The sequence below is a fragment of the Ranitomeya variabilis genome, chromosome 1, assembly GCF_051348905.1.
Source record: "Ranitomeya variabilis isolate aRanVar5 chromosome 1, aRanVar5.hap1, whole genome shotgun sequence".
In the NCBI taxonomy this organism is placed as follows: Eukaryota; Metazoa; Chordata; class Amphibia; order Anura; family Dendrobatidae; genus Ranitomeya; species Ranitomeya variabilis.
This window is the reverse complement of record NC_135232.1, coordinates 794,124,169-794,148,557: the sequence shown is the minus strand read 5'-3', so window position 1 is coordinate 794,148,557 and position 24,389 is coordinate 794,124,169. Positions and strand designations below refer to the sequence as shown.

The 24,389-nt window shown below is 47.1% G+C and overlaps 1 protein-coding gene across 2 annotated transcripts in view; it reads left to right on the top strand.

Annotated features, from left to right (window-relative positions):
* The window catches only part of MLLT1 (MLLT1 super elongation complex subunit), a 73,840-nt gene that overhangs the window by 4,804 nt on the left and 44,647 nt on the right, over positions 1-24,389 (top strand). The window contains exons 2-7 of one of the 2 annotated variants that reach the window (XM_077273448.1): positions 10,900-11,080; positions 12,419-12,501; positions 12,586-12,729; positions 13,810-13,938; positions 14,038-14,589; positions 19,962-20,049. In XM_077273448.1, coding sequence (XP_077129563.1) covers positions 10,900-11,080; positions 12,419-12,501; positions 12,586-12,729; positions 13,810-13,938; positions 14,038-14,589; positions 19,962-20,049 — 1,177 coding nt within the window. Of the gene's footprint in view, positions 1-10,899; positions 11,081-12,418; positions 12,502-12,585; positions 12,730-13,794; positions 13,939-14,037; positions 14,590-19,961; positions 20,050-24,389 lie in introns of both variants that reach the window. The other variant, XM_077273440.1, reaches the window with a different exon arrangement.

The following is a 24,389-nucleotide window of genomic DNA, read 5'->3' as shown; positions in this document are numbered from 1 at the left end:
GAGCTGGGGCAGACAAGCAGCAGGACACTGAGCTGGGACAGACAAGCAGCAGGACACTGAGCTACAATAGTTTTTTATATAAGGAATTCCGGGTAACACATGAACAGTAAAAACTGGCACACAGACTAAGGCCGGGGTCACACTTGCAAGTGTGATGTGAGAAACTCACGCGAGTCTCTTACATCAATACATGGCACTCGGGACTGGAGAGTGCGGCTGCATAGAAATAGGTGCTTGGGCAGACCGGCATGAGCACATTGAGCTAGGGCAGACTGGTGTGAGAACACTGAGCTTGGGCAGACCGGCGTGAGAACACTGAGCTTGGGCAGAGTGGCGTGAGCACATTGAGCTAGGTCAGACCAGCATGAGAATGCTGAGCTAGGGCAGACCAGCGTGAGCATACTGAGCTAGGGCAGACCAATGTCAGAACACTGAGCTAGGGCAGACCAGCGTCCGAACACTGAGCTAGGACAGACTGGCGTGAGCTAGGACAGACCAGCGTGAGTATGCTGAGCTAGGGCAAACCAGCGTGAGCACACTGAGCTAGGGCAGACTGGCATGAGTACACTGAGCTAGGGCAGACCAGTGTGAGCACACTGAGCTAGGGCAGACCGACGTGATAACACTGAGCTAGGGCAGACCAGTGTGAGCACACTGAGCTAGGGCAGACCGACGTGATAACACTGAGCTAGGGCAGACCAGCGTGAGCCCCCTGAGCTAGGGCAGACCAGCGTGAGCCCCCTGAGCTAGTGCAGACCAGCTTGAGCCTCCTGAGCTAGGGCAGACCAGCGTCAGCCACCTTAGCAAGGGCAGACCAGCGTCAGCCCCCTGAGCTAGGGTAGACCGACGTGATAACACTGAGCTAGGGCAGACCGGTGTGAGCGCCCTGAGCTAGGGCAGACCGGTGTCAGCGCCCTGAGCTAGGGCAGACCGGCGGCAAAACACTGAGCTAGAGCAAAACACTGAGCTAAAACAATAAACAGCAAGATGCTGAGCTAGAACAGGACAAGCAGCAGGAGTTTGAGCTGGAGCAGACAAGCAACAGGACACTGAGCTGGAGCAGATATGCAGCAGGACACTGAGCTGGAGCAGACAAGCAACAGGACACTTAATTGGAGCAGACAAGCAGCAGGACACTGCACTGGAGCAGACAAGCAGCAGGACACTGCACTGGAGCAGACAAGCAGGAGGACACTGAGCTGGGGCAGACAAGCAGCAGGATACGGAGCTGGGGCAGACAAGCAGCAGGACACTGAGCTGGGACAGACAAGCAGCAGGACACTGAGCTGGGACAGACAAGCAGCAGGACACTGAGCTGGGGCAGACAAGCAGCAGGACACTGAGCTGGGGCAGACAAGCAGCAGGACACTGAGCTGGGGCAGACAAGCAGCAGGACACTGAGCTGGGGCAGACAAGCAGCAGGACACTGAGCTGGGGCAGACAAGCAGCAGGACACTGAGCTGGGGCAGACAAGCAGCAGGACACTGAGCTGGGGCAGACAAGCAGCAGGACACTGAGCTGGGGCAGACAAGCAGCAGGACACTGAGCTGGGGCAGACAAGCAGCAGGACACTGAGCTGGGGCAGACAAGCAGCAGGACACTGAGCTGGGGCAGACAAGCAGCAGGACACTGAGCTGGGGCAGACAAGCAGCAGGACACTGAGCTGGGGCAGACAAGCAGCAGGACACTGAGCTGGGGCAGACAAGCAGCAGGACACTGAGCTGGGGCAGACAAGCAGCAGGACACTGAGCTGGGGCAGACAAGCAGCAGGACACTGAGCTGGGGCAGACAAGCAGCAGGACACTGAGCTGGGGCAGACAAGCAGCAGGACACTGAGCTGGGGCAGACAAGCAGCAGGACACTGAGCTGGGGCAGACAAGCAGCAGGACACTGAGCTGGGGCAGACAAGCAGCAGGACACTGAGCTGGGGCAGACAAGCAGCAGGACACGGAGCTGGGGCAGACAAGCAGCAGGACACGGAGCTGGGGCAGACAAGCAGCAGGGCACTCAGCTGAGACAGACAAGCAGCAGGACACGGAGCTGGGACAGACAAGCAGCAGGACACGGAGCTGGGGCAGACAAGCAGCAGGACACTCAGCTGATACAGACAAGCAGCAGGACACAGAGCTTGGGAAGACAAGCAGCAGGACACTGAGCTGGGGCAGACAAGCAGCAGGACACTGAGCTGGGGCAGACAAGCAGCAGGACACTGAGCTGGGCAGACAAGCAGCAGGACACTGATCTGGGGCAGACAAGCAGCAGGACACTGAGCTGGGGCAGACAAGCAGCAGGACACTGAGCTGGGGCAGACAAGCAGCAGGACACTGAACTGGGACAGACAAGCAGCAGGACACGGAGCTGGCGCAGACAAGCAGCAGGACACTGAGCTGGGACAGACAAGCAGCAGGACACGGAGCTGGGGCAGACAAGCAGCAGGACACAGAGCTGAGGCAGACAAGCAGCAGGACACTCGGCTGAGACAGACAAGCAGAAGTATACTGAGCTAGGACAGACAAGCAGCAGGACACTGAGCTGGGACAGACAAGCAGCAGGACACGGAGCTGGGGAAGACAAGCAGCAGGACACTGAGCTGGGACAGACAAGCAGCAGGATACGGAGCTGGGGCAGACAAGCAGCAGGACACTGAGCTGGGACAGACAAGTAGCAGGACACGGAGCTGGGGCAGACAAGCAACAGGACACGGAGCTGAGACAGACGAGCAGCAGGACACTCGGCTGAGACAGACAAGCAGAAGTATACTGAGCTAGGACAGACAAGCAGCAGGACACTGAGCTGGGACAGACAAGCAGCAGGACACGGAGCTGGGGCAGGCAAGCAGCAGGACACGGAGCTGGGGCAGACAAGCAGCAGGAAAGTCAGCTGAGACAGACAAGCAGCAGGACACGGAGCTGGGGCAGACAAGCAGCAAGACACTCATCTGAGACAGACAAGCTTCAGGACACTGAGCTACAATAGTTTTTTTATATAAGGTATTCCGGGTAACACATGAACAGTAAAAACTGGCACACAGACTAAGGCCGGGGCCACACTTGCGAGAGTGATGTGAGAAACTCACGCGAGAGTCTCACATCAATACCCGGCACTGCCACCGGCACTCGGACTGGAGCATTCGGCTCCATAGAAATACAAACAGCCGCAAGCTCCGGTCCTGAGTGCCGGCAGCAGTGCCGGATATTGATGTGAGAGACTTGCGTGAATGAATCCAGCACACTGAAAAACACGAAAAAAATCTGACACGTGAAACTGATCTAAAACTGAAGAAAATATCACACTGAGGGAGAATGGGCATGCGGCAATCATTAGACTAAGACAGTGAGACAGGCTGTAGCTAATGAGAAAATAGCAGGAGACAGGTAAGCTGTTATCAAAAATAGGGTATTTGGCTAGTGAGCAAAAAGATCAAATTGGGAATAAATATACAAAAAGAGAAATAGTCAGGCAAGAGAACTGACAGGCAACAAACATAATTGAACACATTGAATATAACAGTTCTGTGACTGAAGGAGAAAGAATTGGACATGTGAAAATTGGACACACCGTGTGACAGCTATGAGGATTCAGAGCTGTACATACATGTCAGGAGAGTACGGGATATTCTCTAGTAAAGGGATCAAGACCAAATGATTGGAAGAGACTGGGAAAGCCACCAGCAGAGCAGAGCGCATTGGGCAGCCATGCATAGTAGACTTGTGGACCTTGAAACTGAAAACACAAATGTTTGAAGCTGGCTTAAGTACAGACTGGCCTAAGGCCCAAACTCAACTACCTTATATATGCCTATGAGACTTTTGAATCCTGTTAAGGATAACCACAGCCAGTCTGTGCATCTCTGTCTGTTCTAGGACCGTGAAACATGGATGTGTTACATTTGGCTAATGGCAAGCAATGATACGGCATGAAGATTAATAACAAAGTAGCAATGTATTACTTTTGTTGGATGAGTATAGGGACTAATGTCAGAGTTCCTTACTGACTCAATAAGATATGCCAACTGTGAATGCTGCTTATTAATTTGGTGTCAAATCAACCTAGCTCGCTTACTTAGCGTATTTTTCAGACTATAAAACACACCAAATCATAAGACCACCTAGGTTTTAGAGGAGGAAATTAGAAGAAAAAATGAAACAAAAATTGTGGTCAATTCTGTACTAATATTCCCTATCCTGGTATTCATGGCCCCGTCATCCCTATTCTGGTATACATGGCCCCCTTATCCCTATCCTGGTGTGCATGGCCCCCTCATCCCTATCCTGGTATATATGGCCCCCACATCCCTATACTGGTATGCATGGCGCCCTCATCCCTAGCCTAGTAGGCATGTCCCCCTCATTGTTATCCTGGTATGCGTGGCCCCCTCATCCCTATCCTGGTATGCGTGGCCCCCTCCCTATCATGGAATGCGTGGCCCCCTCATCCCTATCCTGGTATGCGTGGCCCCGTCATCCCTATCCTGGTATGCGTGGCCCCGTCATCCCTATCTTGGAATGCATGGCCCCCTCATCCCTATCCTGCTATGCGTGGCCCCCCTCATCCCTATCCTGGTATGCGTGTCACCCTCATCCCTAGCCTGGTAGGCATTTCCCCCTTATTCCCAGCCTGTTAAGCATGTCCCTCTTATTCTTAGCCTGGTAGGCATGTCCCCTTTATCCCTAGCCTGGTATGCATGGCCCCCTCATCCCTATCCTGGAATGCATGTCCTCTCATCCCTATCCTGGAATGCAGGTCCCCCATCTCTGTCCTGGTATTCATGGCCCAATCCCCATCCTGGTATACATGGTCTCATCAGGAAAACATTAAAAAACAAGCAATTACACTTACCTTCCTGCACTCCCTCGCAGCGTCTTCCGGTGCCATCAGCTGATTTATGCTTGTAAGCAGCGTACGTCAGTGATGTCATGTGCTGCTTACAAGCTGAGGACAGCTGCCGGAATATTCACTGCTCTCCACGCTCTTTAATAGCAAGCACAGTGTTAGCCGTAGCCGCCGGCTTTCTGTAGCTGCCAGGCGTTCATGTGTGCCTGCTACTTAAGGGAATGAATATCCTGCATTTCATGCCTATGGGAATGGAGAGAAGTGAATATTCATTGCCTGGACGCCAGCTGCTGCGGCTAACAGCGTAACCGCTATTAAAGAGAAATTAATGTTCACTACCCTCCATGTCCATTGGCGGGCACAGGGGTTAGCAGCCTGCTCCGCCGCTTCCGCTTCCCCCACCTCCCCACCACAGCCAGAGCATGTACATCCGGACTATAAGATGCAAACCCCACTTTCCTGCACATTTTTCGAGGTAAAAAGTGTGTCTTGTAGTCCGAAAAATACGGTAAATGGGTTTCTGGGGGTGAGAAGAAAAATCTGCAGTCACCCTGTGTAACCACAGACCGCTGAATCGTGACAGTGTAGAACGCACTCTCTGTCATAATTCCCTATGCAAGCAGGCGGTCAAACGATGGCATGCATGCGACTTGCATATTTGTTTTCATGTGCCAACTAGAGTCTCAGCCACTCCTTTAAATATTAGGCCGGAGCACACTACCGTATAACACGGCCGAGTGCTATGCGATAAAACATCACATAGCACTCAGACCAGTGTTACTCTATGGGTCAGATCACATCTCTGATTATTTTCTCATGCTGATTCGGCATACTGCGACTGGCAGCGAGACTTGGCTCACTCGCTCCTATACAAGTCTATGGGTGTGAGTGACACATCGCACTGCACTCTGATATCACCCAAGTGCAGCAGCAGAGGACATGGAGAAATTACTTTCTCCGTCTCCTCCGCAGCTGTGCTCCAATCCTGTCATGTTGAGGATCGAACGCAATAGTATGAGGCCGGCATCACACTAGCGAGTTTTATGGACGTATGAGCGCAGAAAATACTTCCAGAAAATAAGCATTGCACACGGCCCAATGATTCTCTATGGGGCAGCTCCTATCTGCCGTATATTACGCATCCGTAATATACAGTATGTTACGGCCGTAGAAAATCGCAGCATGCTGCGTTTGTCAGCATATTGTGCAAAAAATCCGCCAATGAAAGTCTATGGGCGTGAGAAAATTACGGATTACACACGGACCATGCGTGTGACTTGCGAGAAATACGCATCGGTGTTCTATAGAAAAGCCGGCAATTCAGTGCGGAGTACAGTAAAATCACACTGACAGAATAGAATAGGTAGAATAAATGTGTACACATAGAATAGGTATATTATATATATATACAGTAAAAAAGAATGTTATTTCTTTGTTTATTTTTTCTTAAAATTGTGAAAAGTTTTTTCAGAGGGTCATTTATTATTCAACCCCTCAACCCCCCAGAATTCTGTTTGGTTTCCCTAAAGTATTAAGAAGTAGTTCAGGCACAAAGAACAATGAGCTTCACATGTTTGGATTAATTATCTCTTTTTCCAGCCTTTTCTGACTATTTAAGACCCTCCCCAAACTTGTGAACAGCACTCAAACATGGTCAACATGGGAAAGACAAAGGAGCATTCCAAGGCCATCAGAGACAAGATCGTGGAGGGTCACAAGGCTGGCAAGGGGTAAAAAAACCCTTTCCAAGGAGTTGGGCCTATCTGTCTCCACTGTTGGGAGCATCATCCGGAAGTGGAAGGCTTATGGAACTACTGTTAGCCTTCCACTGCCTGGACAGCCTTTGAAAGTTTCCTCCCGTGCCGAGGCCAGGCTTGTCCGAAGAGTCAAGGCTAACCCAAGGACAACAAGGAAGGAGCTCCGGGAAGATCTCATGGCAGTGGGGACATTGGTTTCAGTCAATACCATAAGTAACGTACTCCACCGTAATGGTCTCCGTTCCAGACGAGCCCGTAAGGTACCTTTACTTTCAAAGCGTCACGTCAAGGCTTGTCTACAGTTTGCTCATGATCACTTGGAGGACTCTGAGACTGACTGGTTCAAGGTTCTCTGGTCTGATGAGACCAAGATCGAGATCTTTGGTGCCAACCACACACGTGACGTTTGGAGACTGGATGGCACTGCATACGACCCCAAGAATACCATCCCTACAGTCAAGCATGGTTGTGGCAGCATCATGCTGTGGGGCTGTTTCTCAGCCAAGGGGCCTGGCCATCTGGTCCGCATCCATGGGAAGATGGATAGCACGGCCTACCTGGAGATTTTGGCCAAGAACCTCCGCTCCTCCATCAAGGATCTTAAGATGGGTCGTCATTTCATCTTCCAACAAGACAACGACCCAAAGCACACAGCCAAGAAAACCAAGGCCTGGTTCAAGAGGCAAAAAATCAAGATGTTGCAGTGGCCTAGTCAGTCTCCTGACCTTAACCCAATTGAAAACTTGTGGAAGGAGCTCAAGATTAAAGTCCACATGAGACACCCAAAGAGCCTAGATAACTTGGAGAAGATCTGCATGGAGGAGTGGGCCAAGATAACTCCAGAGACCTGTGCCGGCCTGATCAGGTCTTAGAAAAGATGATTATTAGCTGTAATTGCAAACAAAGGTTATTCCACAAAATATTAAACCTAGGGGTTGAATAATAATTGACCCACACTTTTATGTTTAAAATTTATAAAAATTTGAGCACAAAACTTTTTGGTTTGTAAGATTTATGCATCTGTTAATAATTCCTGCTCTTGTTTGAAGTTTGAAGGCTCTAACTTATTTGCATCTTATTAAACCTGCTAAATCTGCAGGGGGTTGAATACTACTTGTAGGCACTGTATGTCAGTGAGACACATATATATATATATATATATATATATATATATATATATATATATATATATATATATATATATATATATTTATATTTAATTCAGTGATAGATAGCAGAAAAGCCGGTAATTCAATTGCCGGCTTTTGCTATCTCCTTCACAAACCCGACAGGATATGAGACATGGTTTACATACAGTAAACCATCTCATATCCCTTCTTTTTTTGCATATTCCTCTTTACTAATGTAAGAAGTGTATCTGTGTAAAATTTGGGGTCTCTAGTTATTAAATTAAAGGGTTAAATCCTGGAAAAAATTGGCGTGGGTTCCCGCGCAATTTTCTCCGCCAGAGTGGGAAAGCCAGTAACTGAAGGCAGATATTAATAGCCTAGGGAGGTACCATGGTTATTGGCCCCCCCTGGCTAAAAACATCTGCCCCCAGCCACCCCAGAAAAGGCACATCTGGAAGATGCACCTATTCTGGCACTTAGCCTCTCTCTTCCCACTCCCGTGTAGCGGTGGGATATGGAGTAATGAAGGGTTAATGTCACCTTGCTATTGTAAGGTGACATTAAGCCAGGTTAATAATGGAGAGGCATCAATTATGACACCTATCCATTATTAATCCAATAGTATGAAATGGTTAATAAAGCACACACATTATTAAAAAGTATTTTAATGAAATAAAGACACATGGTGTTGTAATATTTTATTATACTCTTAATCCACCTGAAGACCCTTGTCACCTGAAATAAAGTTAAAAAAAACAAACAACAATATTCCATACCTTCCATCTTTCAGTCTTGTCCCACGCTGTAAATCCATCTGAAGGGGTTAAATCATTTTACACCCAGGAGCTCTGCTAATGCAGCTGTGCTCCTGCCTGTAAAACTTGGTGAATGAATGGAATGCAGGGGAATGTACTGTAGTTACCTCGAGTCGCGGTGATGCGCCCTCTGCTGGATGAACTTGTATGAACTAGAGCCTGGGAACTTTTCTGAATATTTTCCCACCCTCGAGTTCATATGAGTTCATCCAGCAGAGGGTGCATGAGCCGATGGGTCCATGATATGTCCATTTTGCAAGCCTGCGCAAAAAAAATCGCCATATGGATGACACACGGATAAATTTGTGCGTAAAAATCGCATCCTCGCATTGAATACGGAACAGTGTTTTGGGACAATTACTGCATGTTACGGCCGTAAAAAACGGACCGTATTTTCATACGCCTAGTGTGACGCCGGCCTGACACTCGGCTCCCAAGAGCAGGAGGCGAGGGTCATTAGCATATTGCATCTAATGCTAGTGTGACTCCGGCCTAAGGCTACTTTCACACTAGCGTCGTGCACTGCACGTTGCTATGCGTCGTTTTGTAGAAAAAACGCATCCTGCAAAAGTGCTTGCAGGATGCGTTTTTTTCTCCATTGACTTGCATTAGCGACGCAGTGCGACGCATTGCCACACGTCGCAACCGTCATGCGACGGTTGCGTCGGACCGTCGCCACCAAAAAACGTTGCATGTAACGTTTTTTGGTGCGTCGTGTCCAGCGGGAACTCCGCCCCCGCCTCCCCGCACCTCACAATGGGCAGCGGATGCGTTGAAAAACTGCATCCGCTGCCCCCGTTGTGCGGCGCTTCCACAGTATGCGTCGGTACATCGCATTGCGACGTGCAGTGCACGACGCTAACGTGAAAGTAGCCTTACTGAGAGAATCAGGTGAGACTCCAGTCAGCGCGTGATCGCCCACTTGTACAGACGGAGGAATCATGATAGTGTACCTCTCCTTACATTGTCACAAAGAATGACTGCAGACTTTCTTCTCAAACCCCTGTAACTTCTGTAACCTACAGTTGGATTGTGTAGCGGAGCTGCCACAGAGTCATAGGGAGCACTGTGCAAAGTCTGAACCCCTCTTGATTGGCACTGGTCCAGGCAATACTCCAGACTTGGGGGAAATTTTGGTGAAAATAAGAAGAGGCCACAGAGTGGGGAAATGCGGAGGCAATGACAACATAAAGGAGAGCACAAGTTATTCATCTAAAATGTTTAGTCATTTTCATGTCTATAGTGGAGGCACGCTTTAAGGGGACTTTGTCATGTATTGGAACCTCGTTATGTGGTTACAACCAGGTATGTTAAACCGTCAAAACAGACTCCTGATTTTAACTATGGGAGTGATGACATTGCTTAGAGAGCATGGGATTGGCATTTTTATCTTTAAGGGTAAGTTCACACTAGGCATTTTTTCAGGGTTTATTTTGCTGCAGAAAAAAGCAGGTCTTGCTGCGTTTTTTGTTCCTTTTTTGCTGTGGTTTTGGCATGCTAAATTTGTCTTTTGTGCATGCTGATAAAGTTTAGTGCAAAAGAGTCCTATTCTACAGAATCAGGTTTTGGCACAAAAATACGCCATAAAACCTGCTGCAGATTTTCAGCGTTTTTTCACCACCCATTCATGTCAGACATGGGTGAAAAAACATTGAAAAAAACCTTGAAAAAAGTGACATGTTCCATTGTGCAAAAAAACATACAAAGCACAAAATCCTGATGACAAAAAAAACCAATGTGTGTGCATGAGATATCTGAAATCTCATACACTTTGCTGGTACTGTAAAACACAGCGGAAAATTTGCGCTGCAGTGTGAACATACTTTTAATTTTGACTCCGAAAAAGGTAAACTTGAATCTGATTGTCAGGATGGCAAAAGACATTGCTAGAATAGTTTCATAGGTAAACTCGGGGAGTACGGTAATAGAATAAAACGTTAAGTTTACAATGGAGATTGAGGAGCTATTTCCAATTCTGCAGTGAAATCCGCTGTGGTTGTGTGGCACAAATGGTTCTGTTAAGCCGAGCAGTGTAAAGGGTGAAATCTGTATCCTTCACTGTATAAAGTGACATGATTCAGATTTAATTGGAAGAGATCTGGTCATTTTACATTCTGGATATTCTCAGAATTTTGTGTATAGTATTGCTACAAATCTCTTGCACAACACTGGTACAGTAAATCAGCAGATTTCCCATCCTGCCTGTGCTTCTTGTGGGAGTGGACCTATATAAGAAGATCATTATGGTGATATCCTATCCATCGCGGACCCTCAGGTGGAAGCCTCGATAACAGGTTTCTTCTTGATGGGCTTCCGTATCTGGATCCTAGATCTGCTTGTAATTCTGTGCTCATCTTTCCACAGTGCACTGTTCAGGTGAAGCTGGAGCTGGGACACCGTGCTCAGTTGAGGAAGAAGCCCACTCCTGAAGGATTTACGCATGACTGGATGGTGTTTGTTCGAGGCCCTGAGCAGTGTGACATACAGCATTTTGTAGATAAGGTTGTATTTAGGCTGCATGACAGCTTCCCTAGACCTAAGCGGGGTGAGTGACCATTTTTATTTTACAGATGCCTTAACATAAATGTTCTCCAGAAAGTAACTTGGCTCCTCATGATGCTCTCCGTTGAGTACGCGACAGGGTTTCCGTCAGAATCCCTGATAAACAGTATTCCAACAGGACCTCTGTCAGTGCTCTGATGGAGCCATTCACTATTATGAGGCGGAAGAAGTCACTGTTGACACTGTGTGCCTCCTTCCTGCAGTATTAGTCTTTTTTGATGTGCACAAAAATGTGGCAGACCATGTTTTTGTGCATGTCTGAAACCGATGAATATTGACAGGACAGACAACTAACCGTATCCAAGATTAGAATCCTGCTTTTGGGGGTTGCAAAAGAAACCACGATGTAGTGCTCAGCGGAGAGCACTGTATGCGTGCTAGCTTTACCTGTATGTTTTTGATTGGCTTTCTGTATGCTATTCCTCTGGAGATTTTATTGGACCTAGAACTTAAAATTCCTTTCCTGTTTTTATAAGCAGATATCCTATGATGACATAAACAAACTGTATAGTTCCAAAACACTTTCCATACAGTGATTGTAATCAGTCCCTAGTAGTGATGAGTGAGTGTACTCGTTGCTCGGGTTTTCCAGAGCACGCTCGGGTGGTCTCCCGAGTATTTGTAACTGCTCGGAGATTTAGTTTTTGTTGACACAGCTGCATGATTTACGCTTGCTAGCCAGCCTGAGCACATGTGGGGGTTGCCTGGTTGCTAGGGAATCCCCACATATAATCAAGCTGTCTATCAGCTGTAAATCATGCAGCTGAGGCAACGAAAACTAAATCTCCGAGCAATAACAAATACTCGGAGACCACCCGAGCGTGCTCTGGAAAATCCCAGCAACGAGTATACTCACTCATCACTAGTCCCTAGCTCATTTATTGGCCACCAGCTCCACAGTGTGTGTGTGACAGGATGTCATTCAATGTGCCAGGATGTAATTACAGGTGCACTCACTGTGTGCTGAGGAGTAACTAACCGCTTCCTGCTTCCACCTTAGTAACTGTAAGCAAGCGGCTGCAGGGAGAATGTATCTTAATTTTCTCCCTGTAAACCCTGTTTCAGGATGCCAGCTACAAATGATATACACACTATTTACCTGCAGATTACCAACATATCTGCAGGTGTTTTTGGAAGTGTCAGGTTCCCTATAAGAAAAGACTGAAAACAAATACTTGAGGAATGTCCTTATATGTGCGACATCTCACTGTCATCCGAGTGACATTTTGTAGTAGTTAAATATGTGGTAGTCCTGTTTTGCCCTTGTTACTGCCGTTGTATTTTAATGCTGGGATGCCCTGTCCTGTGTTTGTTTTGGTAGCATGCAAGGAACCACCATATAAAGTTGAAGAATCTGGATATGCTGGCTTCATTTTACCTATTGAAGTGTACTTCAAGAACAAGGTATAATGTGACCATGTGCCCTTATATTCTCATTGGAATCAGTCTAGGATGCTGACAGTTTTTTTGTTGTTTCTTGATCTCCAGGAAGAACCGAAGAAAGTGTGTTTTACATATGATTTGTTTCTGAATCTGGAGGGAAATCCACCAGTTAACCATTTACGCTGTGAGAAATTGACTTTCAATAATCCTACCAAGGAGTTCCTCCGGAAATTACTGAAAGCTGGAGGGGTGAGTACCTGTGGACTGCACTAGGACCTGGTAACAGGTGCACCTCTGTGCTGTATTGGGAGGGAATAGACATGTGAAGAGGGCACAGTCGTAGTATTAACACCGCTTCAATACTTATGTCATTGTTGTCTATTACCATATAGCCCACTGTATTGTGCAAACCACTACATGTCAGATATAATTGCTGTATATTGAATTCTGAATGCAACATAAATGTCCGATATAAGATGTAATAAAAACCTATTATAGACTTTAGTATACCTGATTTTTAAGGAAAGTTATAGGGGTTGTCCAGTCTTAAGCTACAAGTCTGCAGTCACTCTGTGTGACTGCAGACTTCTGAATCTTCACATCGCAAGCACTGCATGTAGTGAGTATTCTCCGGCATCGGAAGCAGGCGATCATGTGAAGTTTACAAGTTTGTAATTTGCATACTTCTGGCCAGGGCAATGGAGTCGGTAAGTCAAACCTCCCAACTCCTCAATTTCCCTGACTTCCGACTCCTCAACTTCCTTGACTCTGACCCCACAGCACTGGTCACTACTGAGCCTGTACATAAAGTGCAGCACAGATTCATCTCAACTAAGAGCCGAGATCCTGAGATCAGGAACAGAACAGACATTTATAGGACATTTCATAACTTTCCCAAATTCTTATGAAAAAATATTCAGCACATCCCGCACTGAACTACTGCACCCAATTTATTATATATTTTAGGATTTGAAATCGGTCCATTTTATACCATCTTCACCAAAAGGGACACCGACCCCACATTCCTGCTTCCAGCCACATTCCAACTGGACTGTATCTGACCTTGTTCAATACACTTGCATTGGGTGAGGCTGTGCCCAGCTAGTCGGCACGTGACTGAATGTGTGCAAACCACATACTTGCGGTCACATGCTCAGCATCGGAGAATCTTTTCTGGTGCGCAGTGCACACAATGTTAGGATTCACAAGTCTGGACAAAACCTTTTAATATTTCTACAAGCTTAGTCTAAAGAAGAATATTCCTGGTTTTTCATTGAAACTTGAAACTGAGAAACTTTGTAATTTGATACACAGGAGTTTTATTTTCAGGTAATGGTCATGCCAGAGGGAGCAGAGACTTTATCGAGACCAAGCCCTGACTATCCAATGTTACCAACAATCCCCCTCTCCGCATTTTCAGACCCAAAGAAGGCCAAATCATCTTCGTATGGATCAAAGGTTAGATTTCATTATGTACAGAGTATAGAAAGAAAACAAGACAGCAAAAACCTAATTTATCCTGCAACATAATTTTTTTTCTCCTGTAATGTTTTGTAGGACGGCAATAAAGAAAGTAGCAAAACATCCAAACCCCACAAAGTTACAAAAGAGCACAAGGAGCGGATGAGGAAAGATTCAGAAAGCAAAGGTAAAGAAAGTGATACCAGCAAACAAGTAAAAGAATCCTCTTCCTCCAGAAAGCCAGCTGAGAACAAACCTGCTAAGGAAGAGAAAGGACCTGTCAAAGTAGCCTTTAAGGAACAAAAATTAGCATTGAAAGAGCCCAAGATGGAAAATATGTCTCCGAAAGGTGGTCCACCTGAGCCTAAGCCTTCAAGCAAAAGACCACCAAACATAGACTCTCCTAAATCCAGTAGCAAGAAGCCGAAAAAGGGCAACTCCAAAGGACATACAATTTCTGGAACTTCTCCTCGGGGTCCCCCTAATCCTAGTAATTCCGTCACCACCAACTTGCCCTACACAGAAAAGAAAATGGTGAAGGAGAAACCAGGAAACAAAGCTGATAGGAGCAAACCAGATACAGATGTAAAGAAGCCAGTGGAAGATGATGATTCCAATTCTGAAGACGAGAGATCATCAAAATCAGAGGTTATTATGTCCATCTCTTTTTTTTGTTGAGGGTGATGTCACATGATAAATCTTTCCATTAGAAATTTTTCTGCAGACAAAAATTCACTGTTGAAGAAATGTCAATTGTAGAGGAGTTTTCACAGTGTTTTTTTATTTTAAATTGTACATCTCAGTAAAAAGGGACGGAAGGACTAACTAAAACGTTTTTTATTTTTTTTCTCCCCCGCATTGCAGTGATTGCGTTTTGAACTTGATATGAAAATTTCCCATTTGCTATTTTTCCATGTATGACCCAATCATAAGAAGACAGCGTCATATAGGTGAAAACAAAGCAAAAGCCCACAGAAAAGGTCCGATCAGGCTTTTTCAGTGTGATCTGGTGAGACTGATGTGTTTAATCAGTCTGCACAGTGCTGGGGGAGAAGGAGAGCTGCGCTGTAATGTCCTTACATTTAATGCTCAGGATGTATTGCAGATATAATGTAATGGGTGGGGAGTACCGTATTTTTCGGATTATAAGACGCACCGGACCATAAGACGCACCCCAAATTAGGGGTGAAAATTGCAGAAAAAAAGATTTTTTTTTCTAAGATGGGGGTTCGTCTTATTGTCCAAATTTAAGGTGCGGTATCTTACCTGAGGGCTGGCGGTGGCAGAGCAGGGTCACAGGAGGCATGGTGTCGGCAGAGGTGCGGTGATGCTGAGGCGCGGTGGGCGGTACGGCGTGCACCTGAGCAGGGTCCCTTCCTGCTTAGGTGGGCGACGCCATGGCCTGGTGTCCATTGGGGGGTTAAGGCAGTGCTGTGGCGGCGGCAGACGTGCGGTCACCTCAGGTGAGGTGACGCCGTGGCCCGGTATCCAAGGTGAGCAGCAGAGCTGTGTTAATCATCGGTTTCTCGGTGGCAGACGGCCATCTTCCTGAGACTGCGCGTGTGCACATTGAGTGCTCTGCTTCAGGAAAATGGCTGCGGGAGGCCGCGCGTGCTCAGATGGAGATCGCGGCGGCCATTTTCCTGAAGCCGAGATCAAAATCTGTGAACACTGCTTCAGGAAAATGGCTGCCGCGATCTAAATCTGCACACGCGTGGCCATTTTCCTGAAGCCCCGGGAAGCAGAGAACTCAATCTGCGCACGCGCGGCCTCAGGAAGATGGCCGGCTCCACTGAGAAAACCATGACTCACCCGACTCTGCTGCTCTCCTTGGATACCGGGCAGCGGCGTCACTTCACCTGTGGAAGGGACTCTGCTCACGCCATACCGCTTACCGCGCCTCATCATCCCCACACCTCTGCCGCTGCCACACCACTGCTGGTAAGCCTGCATTCGAACTATAAGACGCACCCCCCCCATTTTCCTCACAATTTTTTTTGGGAAAAAGTGCGTCTTATAGTACGAAAAATACGGTAATGCACTGATACATTGCTCTGGACCTGTCCTAGGTATATGACAAAACCTGTTTGCACGATCCTTTATAAGTGCTCACTGCTGCAGCTATTCCCTCATGGCGCAGTAATGACATTACAGTGCAGCTCTCCTCTCCCGGCGCAGTAATGATATTACAGTGCAGCTCTCCTCCTTTCCCGCCGCAATAATGTCATTACAGTGCAGCTCTCCTCCTCTAACGGCGCAGTAATGACATTACAGTGCAGCTCTCCTCCTCTCCCGCCGCAATAATGACATTACAGTGCAGCTCTCTTCTACCGGCGCAGTAATGACATTACAGTGCAGCTCTCCTCCTCTCCCGCCACAGTATTGACGTTAGTGCAGCTCTCCTCCCCCGCCACAGTAATGACATTACAGTGCAGCTCTCCTCCTCTCCCGCCGCAATAATGACATTACAGTGCAGCTCTCTTCTACCGGCGCAGTAATGACATTACAGTGCAGCTCTCCTCTCCCGCCGCAATAATGACATTACAGTTCAGCTCTCTTCTACCGGCACAGTAATGACATTACAGTGCAGCTCTCCTCCTCTCCCGCCGCAGTATTGACGTTCGTGCAGCTCTCCTCCTCCCCCGCCGCAATAATGTCATTACAGTGCAGCTCTCCTCCTCTACCGGCGCAGTAATGACATTACAGTGCAGCTCTCCTCCTCTCCCGCCGCAATAATGACATTACAGTGCAGCTCTCTTCTACCGGCGCAGTAATGACATTACAGTGCAGCTCTCCTCCTCTCCCGCCGCAGTATTGACGTTAGTGCAGCTCTCCTCCTCTCCCGCCGCAGTAATGACTTTACAGTGCAGCTCTCCTCCTCTTTTGGCGCAGTAATGACATTACAGTGCAGCTCTCCTCCTCTTTTGGCGCAGTAATGACGTTAGTGCAGCTCTCCTCCTCTCCCGCCGCAGTAATGACTTTACAGTGCAGCTCTCCTCCTCTTTTGGCGCAGTAATGACGTTACAGTGCTGCTCTCCTCCTCTTTTGGCGCAGTAATGACGTTACAGTGCAGCTCTCCTCCTCTTTTGGCGCAGTAATGACGTTACAGTGCTGCTCTCCTCCTCTTTTGGCGCAGTAATGACGTTAGTGCAGCTCTCCTCATCTCCTGCCGCAGTAATGACGTTACAGTGCAGCTCTCCTCCTCTTTTGGCGCAGTAATGACGTTAGTGCAGCTCTCCTCCTCTCCCGCCGCAGTAATGACTTTACAGTGCAGCTCTCCTCCTCTTTTGGCGCAGTAATGACGTTACAGTGCTGCTCTCCTCCTCTTTTGGCGCAGTAATGACGTTACAGTGCTGCTCTCCTCTTTTGGCGCAGTAATGACGTTACAGTGCAGCTCTCCTCTTTTGGCGCAGTAATGACGTTACAGTGCTGCTCTCCTCCTCTTTTGGCGCAGTAATGACGTTACAGTGAAGCTCTCCTCCTCTTTTGGCGCAGTAATGATGTTACAGTGCAGCTCTCCTCCTCTTTTGGCGCAGTAATGACGTTACAGTGCTGCTCTCCTCTTTTGGCGCAGTAATGACGTTAGTGCAGCTCTCCTCCTCTCCCGCCGCAGTAATGACTTTACAGTGCAGCTCTCCTCCTCTTTTGGCGCAGTAATGACGTTACAGTGCTGCTCTCCTCTTTTGGCGCAGTAATGATGTTACAGTGCAGCTCTCCTCCTCTTTTGGCGCAGTAATGACGTTACAGTGCTGCTCTCCTCCTCTTTTGGCGCAGTAATGACGTTACAGTGCTGCTCTCTCCTGGCACTGTAATGAAATTACAGCTCAGCTCACCTCCTCTTGTGGAGCTGTAATGACATAACAGACGTAACCCATATAAAGAACACATTTGCACAACAAAGAACAGAGTAATATTTAAAAAGTTTTTTGCTCTATTACATCATTAATAAAAAACATAACTATAACAAAAGGGATAATCGGGTGGTGAAAACTACCAGTAGTGGAACCACAGGTCTGGGCAATTAAATACAGAAAAATGCCATATATCCACCCCAAACATCTAATTTATATATAACCAAAGTAGAACCTGTGTTATCAACTAGAGTCGAGCACATTCAGCATATATGTATAGAGAGGATGGAGGGGTAGAGAGGAAGTAGACAGTGTAAAGTATTACCTCAGACCTGTGGTGGCACGGTCCCAACACTCGTTTCTTCCGGGGGAAGAAGGCACGCTAGCCAAAACACACGTAAGGACCGTGGCACCGCAGGTCTGAGGTAATACTTTACACTGTCTACTTCCTCTCTTCCCCTCCATCCTCTCTATACATATATGCTGAATGCACTCGACTCTAGTTGATAACACAGGTTCTACTTTGGTTATATATAAATTAGATGTTTGGCGTGCATATATGGCATTTTTCTGTAATTGCCCAGACCTGTGGTTCCACTACTGGTAGTTTTCACCACCCAATTATCCCTTTTGTTATAGTTATAATTTTATAAATTATGTCATAAGCCAAAAAACTTTTTAAATATTACTCAGTTCTTTGTTGAGCAAATTGTTGTTTATATGGGCTACGTATGTTGTTGCACTGAACACTTTGGGCACAGGTTTCTGATGGTGCTGCATTCTGTGCATTGTTTATATTTGCTTATCAGTGACATAACAGAGCAGATCTCCCCCTTTTGTGGTGCGATGATGACACTACAGCTCTCCTCCTCTCCAGGCGCTGTAATGACATTAAAGCCCAGCTTCCCTCCTTTTGCGGTGCAGTAATGACATTACAGTACAGCTCTCCTGCTAGCACTGTAATGTCATTACAACACAGCTTCTTCTTATGATTGGGCAGCGTCATACAGGGGATAAAGTAAACGCCCCAGAAAAGAATCTCTCTTCACATCCCTGTGGTAGAAGAGGAAATTTGCATATCTGCAGTGCTGTGGAGAAAAACAAAAACACAGACCATTTTAATCAGACCCTCTGTCCCTTTTTATTGATGCATACAATTTAAAATAAAACTATTGTGAAAGGTCTGTGTCACAGCTCTATGTGCTATGATTCATAAGCGCTTGCACTTAAGTCCACATGCTGAGCTGTATGTAGGAGGCTGGAAATACACAGCAGCTCCTCATACCGTCATTTCATGTGTGGTTTTGCTTGCAGTGCCTTTGTTACAGATACTCTTCGTTAGCAGCAATAAGGAAAAGACTTTCATATGCAGTCAGGATAAAAATGCCTTTGTGCCATGTTTGCCAGCAATTAGAAGAATTGGGAGTCTTCAGGAGTGGATACCTTAAATGATGACAGATCAAGAGCTTTGGTGACTTTGTGTTAAACCATATCTGATAGGGAAACCTAAGTACTCTCGGAGTTTGCTACATGTCATCAGCTTTTCACTTGCCTATTAAAATGTATCAAGCGCCGAGCTTTTGAGGATTTTTTATTAATCTTTTTCTTCTAAAATCTGAGGCCTACTTATGGCTGTGTCTAATAAGCTTGTACAGTGCTGCAAAATGAAGAATTCTTTCAAAATTAGAATTGTACTCATGACTGCCCTTTGCCTTCAATTCTTCTAGATACAGTTTTTGCAGGAACTTGTCATGAAGGTTGCTCCAAACATCTCGGAGAAGTAACCACAGATCTTCTGTGGATGTAGTCTTGCACAAATCCTTCGGTCTCTACATGCAATCCCACACAGACTTCTATTTTTGAAAGAATTCTTGATTTGCTCAATTTTTGCCACACCTAATACAAACTTTACACACAATTGATGTAGAAATGTTCATCTGCAACACTGCAATTAAAGTTCTAACTTAAGGAAAGCTACGGTGTAATGGGCACCAATGAGTAGCGTTCTCATAAAATCGGAAACCGTGGCACGTGATTCCAGGCGTTATGATTTCTACTTACTTTACTCTTGAAGCAGTTCTGATATTTTAATTTGATGATCTCATTTGCTTATGGCTTGGCTGTTACTCCATGCCTTCCCTGAATCTTTTCTCTTTGTGATGTTTCTAGTCTGTTCCATCAAGTCCTTCAAACAGCAGCTCAAGTTCAGACTCCAGCTCCGAGTCAGACTTTGAACCTTCACAGAACCACAGTCAAGGTACGCTAAAGTTAATCCACCTTTTAATGACCAAGATTGTTTTTTTGTGCTTTTGTTTTTCACTCTCCTTCCTCCAAAAGCAATACCAATTTTTAGTTTTCAATCGAAAAGGGCTTGTTTTTTGCAGGACAAGTTGTAGTTTTGAATGACCGCATTCTCTTTACCATATTAAAGTGAACCTGACCGCAGGATTGTGCACCTTAACCTACAGACCCTGTCAGGTCGGCGCTGTTATCCTGGTTACACTGATACCTTGGATGATGAAATCCGTCTTGTGGTTGTTGTTTAATCTTTATTTTCAGTTTTGTGTTAATGATATGCCCGTGCTCCGGGGCGGCCTGTGTGGGGTCTTCATGTGGTGCTCTGCTTACATATTCATCTGTATGGCTTATGACAGGTCACTGACCCCTCACTGACCTGCCCACTATTTTACTTAATGAATAATATACTCGTATATATATTGAAAAAATAAAATCACTTTAACCCCTTCCCGACCCATGACGCCTATGCGGCGTCATGGAATGATCGCATCCCTGCAGATCGGGTGAAAGGGTTAATTCCTATTTTACCCGATCTGCAGGGAGAGGGGGAGTTGTACTTCAGCCCAGGGGGGGTGGCTTTGCCCCCACGTGGCTACGATCGCTCTGATTGGCTGTTGAAAGTGCAACAGCCAATCAGAGCAATTTGCAATATTTCACCTATGAAAATGGTGAAATATTGCAATCCAGCCATGGCCGATGCTGCAATAGCATCTGCCATGGCTGGAAATCATGTACTGGCCCCCCCCACCGCCCCCGATCTCCTCCCCAGTCCTCCGTTCTGTCAGGTACCCCCCTCCGTCCCCCTGTTCGCTCCCCCGTGCTCCTGTCCGCTCCCCCGTGCTCCTGTCCACTCCCCCCGTCCTCCGATCCCCCCCCTGTGCTCCGATCCACCCCCCCACCACCCCCTCATACTTACCGATCCTCCCGAAGTCGGTCCGTCTTCTCCCTGGGCGCCGCCATCTTCCAAGATGGCGGGCGCATGCTCAGTACGCCCGCCGAATCTGCAGGCTGGCAGATTCGTTACAGGTACATTTTGATCGCTGTGGTAGGTTATACCACAGCGATCAAAATAAAAAAAATAATAAATAAACCCCCCCCTTTATCACCCCCATAGGTAGGGACAATAATAAAATAAAGAAAATATTTTTTTTTCTTTTTCCACTAGGGTTAGGGTTAGAACTAGGGGTAGGGTTACGGGTAGGGTTAGGGTTAGGGGTAGGGTTATGGCATGTGCACACAGAGCGGTTCCGCCGCGGATCGGCAGCGGATCGGCCGCGGATCCGCCGCGGATCGGCAGCGGATTGGCCGCGGATCCGCAGCGGATCGGCAGCGGATCGGCAGCGGATTGGCCGCGGATCCGCCGCGGATCGGCAGCGGATTGGCCGCGGATCCGCCGCGGATCGGCAGCGGATTGGCCGCGGATCCGCCGCGGATCGGCAGCGGATTGGCCGCGGATCCGCAGCGGATCCGCAGCGGATTGGCCGCGGATCTGCAGCGGATTGGCAGCGGATTGGCCGCGGATCCGCAGCGGATTGGCCGCTGCGAATTCGAAGCAGTTTTCCATCAGGTTTACAGTACCATGTACACCTAAGGAAAACCAAATCTGCTGTGCCCATGGTGCGGAAAATTCCGTGCAGAAACGCTGCATTGTATTTTCCGCAGCATGTCAATTCTTTGTGCGGATTCCGCAGCGTTTTACACCTGTTCCTCAATAGGAATCCGCAGGTGAAATCCGCACAAAAAAACACTGGAAATCTGCTGTAAAACCGCAGGCAAAACGCAGTGCCTTTTACCTGCAGATTTTTCAAAAATCGTGCGGAAAAATCTCACACGAATCCGCAACGTGGGCACATACCCTTAGGGTTAGGGTTGGAATTAGGGCTAGGGTTGGAAATAGGGTTAAGAATAGGCTTGTGGTTAGGGTTACGGATAGGGTTAGGGGTGTGTTGGGGTTACAGTTGTGGTTAGGGTTGGGATTAGGGTTACGGTTGGGATTAGGGTTAGGATTAGGGTTGGAATTAGGGTTACGGTTGTGTTGCGGTTAGGGTTGTGGTTAGGGGTGTGTTGGGGTTAGGGTTGTGATTAGGGTTATGGCTACAGTTGGGATTAGGATTAGGGGTGTGTTGGGGTTAGTGTTGAAGTTAGAATTGAGGGGTTTCCACTGTTTAGGCACATCAGGGGTCTCCAAACGCAACATGGCGCCACCATTGATTCCAGCCAATCTTGCGTTCAAAAAGTCAAATGGTGCTCCCGCCCTTCCAAGCCCCGACGTGCGCCCAAACAGTGGTTTACCCCCACATTTGGGGTACCAGCGTACTCAGGACAAACTGGGCAACAACTGTTGGGGTCCAATTTCTCCTGTTACCCTTGCAAAAATAAAAAATTACTTGCTAAAACATAATTTTTGAGGAAAGAACAATTATTTTTTATTTTCACGGCTCTGCGTTATAAACTTCTGTGAAGCACTTGGGGGTTGAAAGTGCTCACCACACATCTAGATAAGTTCCTTCGGGGGTCTAGTTTCCAAAATGGGGTCACTTGTGGGGTGTTTCTACTGTTTAGGCACATCAGGGGCTCTGCAAATGCAATGTGACGCCCGCAGACCATTCCATCAAAGTCTGCATTTCAAATGTCACTACTTCCCTTCCGAGCCCTGACGTGTGCCCAAACAGTGGTTTACCCCCACATATGGGGTATCAGCGTACTCACAACAAACTGGGCAACAAATATTGGGGTCCAAATTCTCCTGTTACCCTTGTGAAAATAAAAAATTGCTTGCTAAAACATCTTTTTTGAGGAAAGAAAAATGATTTTTTATTTTCACGGCTCTGCGTTGTAAACTTCTGTGAAGCACTTGGGGGTTCAAAGTGCTCACCACACATCTAGATATGTTCCTTGGGGGGTCTAGTTTCCAAAATGGGGTCACTTGTGGGGGGTTTCTACTGTTTAGGCATATCAGGGGCTCTGCAAACGTAACATGATGCCCGCAGACCATTCCATCAAAGTCTGCATTCCAAAACGTCACTACTTCCCTTCCGAGCCCCGGCATGTACCCAAACAGTGGTTTACCCCCACATATGGGGTATCAGCGTACTCAGGAGAAACTGGACAACAACTTTTGGGGTCCAATGTCTCCTGTTACTCTTGCAAAAATAAAAAATTCTGGGCTAAAAAAATATTTTTGAGGAAAGGAAACACATTTATTATTTTCACGGCTCTGCGTTATAAACTTCTGTGAAGCACTTGGGGGTTCAAAGTGCTCACCACACATCTAGATAAGTTCCCTTGGGGGTCTAGTTTCCAAAATGGAGTCACTTGTGGGGAGTTCCTACTGTTTAGGCACATCAGGGGCTCTGCAAACGCAACCTGATGCCCGCAGAGCATTCCATCAAAGTCTGCATTTCAAAACGTCACTACTTCCCTTCCGAACCCCGACGTGTGCCAAAACAGTGGTTTACCCCCACATATGGGGTATCAGCGTACTCAGGAGAAACTGGAAAACAACTTTTGGGGTCCAATTTCTCCTATTACCCTTGGGAAAATAAAAAATTGTGGGCTAAAAATCATTTTTGAGGAAAGAAAAATTATTTTTTATTTTCATGGCTCTGCGTTATAAACTTCTGTGAAGCACTTGGGGGTTCAAAGTGCTCACCACACATCTAGATTAGTTCCTTGGGAGGTCTAGTTTCCAAAATGGGGTCACTTGTGCGGGAGCTCCAATGTTTAGGCACACGGGGGCTCTCCAAACGCGACATGGTGTCCGCTAATGATTGGAGCTAATTTTCCATTCAAAAAGCCAAATGGCGTGCCTTCCCTTCCGAGCCCTGCCGTGCGCCCAAACAGTGGTTTACCCCCACATATGGGGTATCATCGTACTCAGGACAAACTGGACAACAACATTTGGGGTCCAATTTCTCCTATTACCCTTGGGAAAATAAAAAATTCTGGGCTAAAAATCATTTTTGAGGAAAGAAAAATTATTTTTTTATTTTCACGGCTCTGCGTTATAAACTTCTGTGAAGCACCTGGGGGTTATAAGTGCTCACTATGCATCTAGATAAGTTCCTTGGGGGGTCTAGTTTCCAAAATGGGGTCACTTGTAGGGGAGCTCCAATGTTTAGGCACACAGGGGCTCTCCAAACGCGACATGGTGTCCGCTAATGATTGGAGCTAATTTTCCATTCAAAAAGTCAAATGGCACGCCTCTCCTTCCGAGCCTTGCCGTGCACCCAAACAGTGGTTTACCCCCACATATGAGGTATCAGCATACTCAGGAGAAATTGCCCAACAAATTTTAGG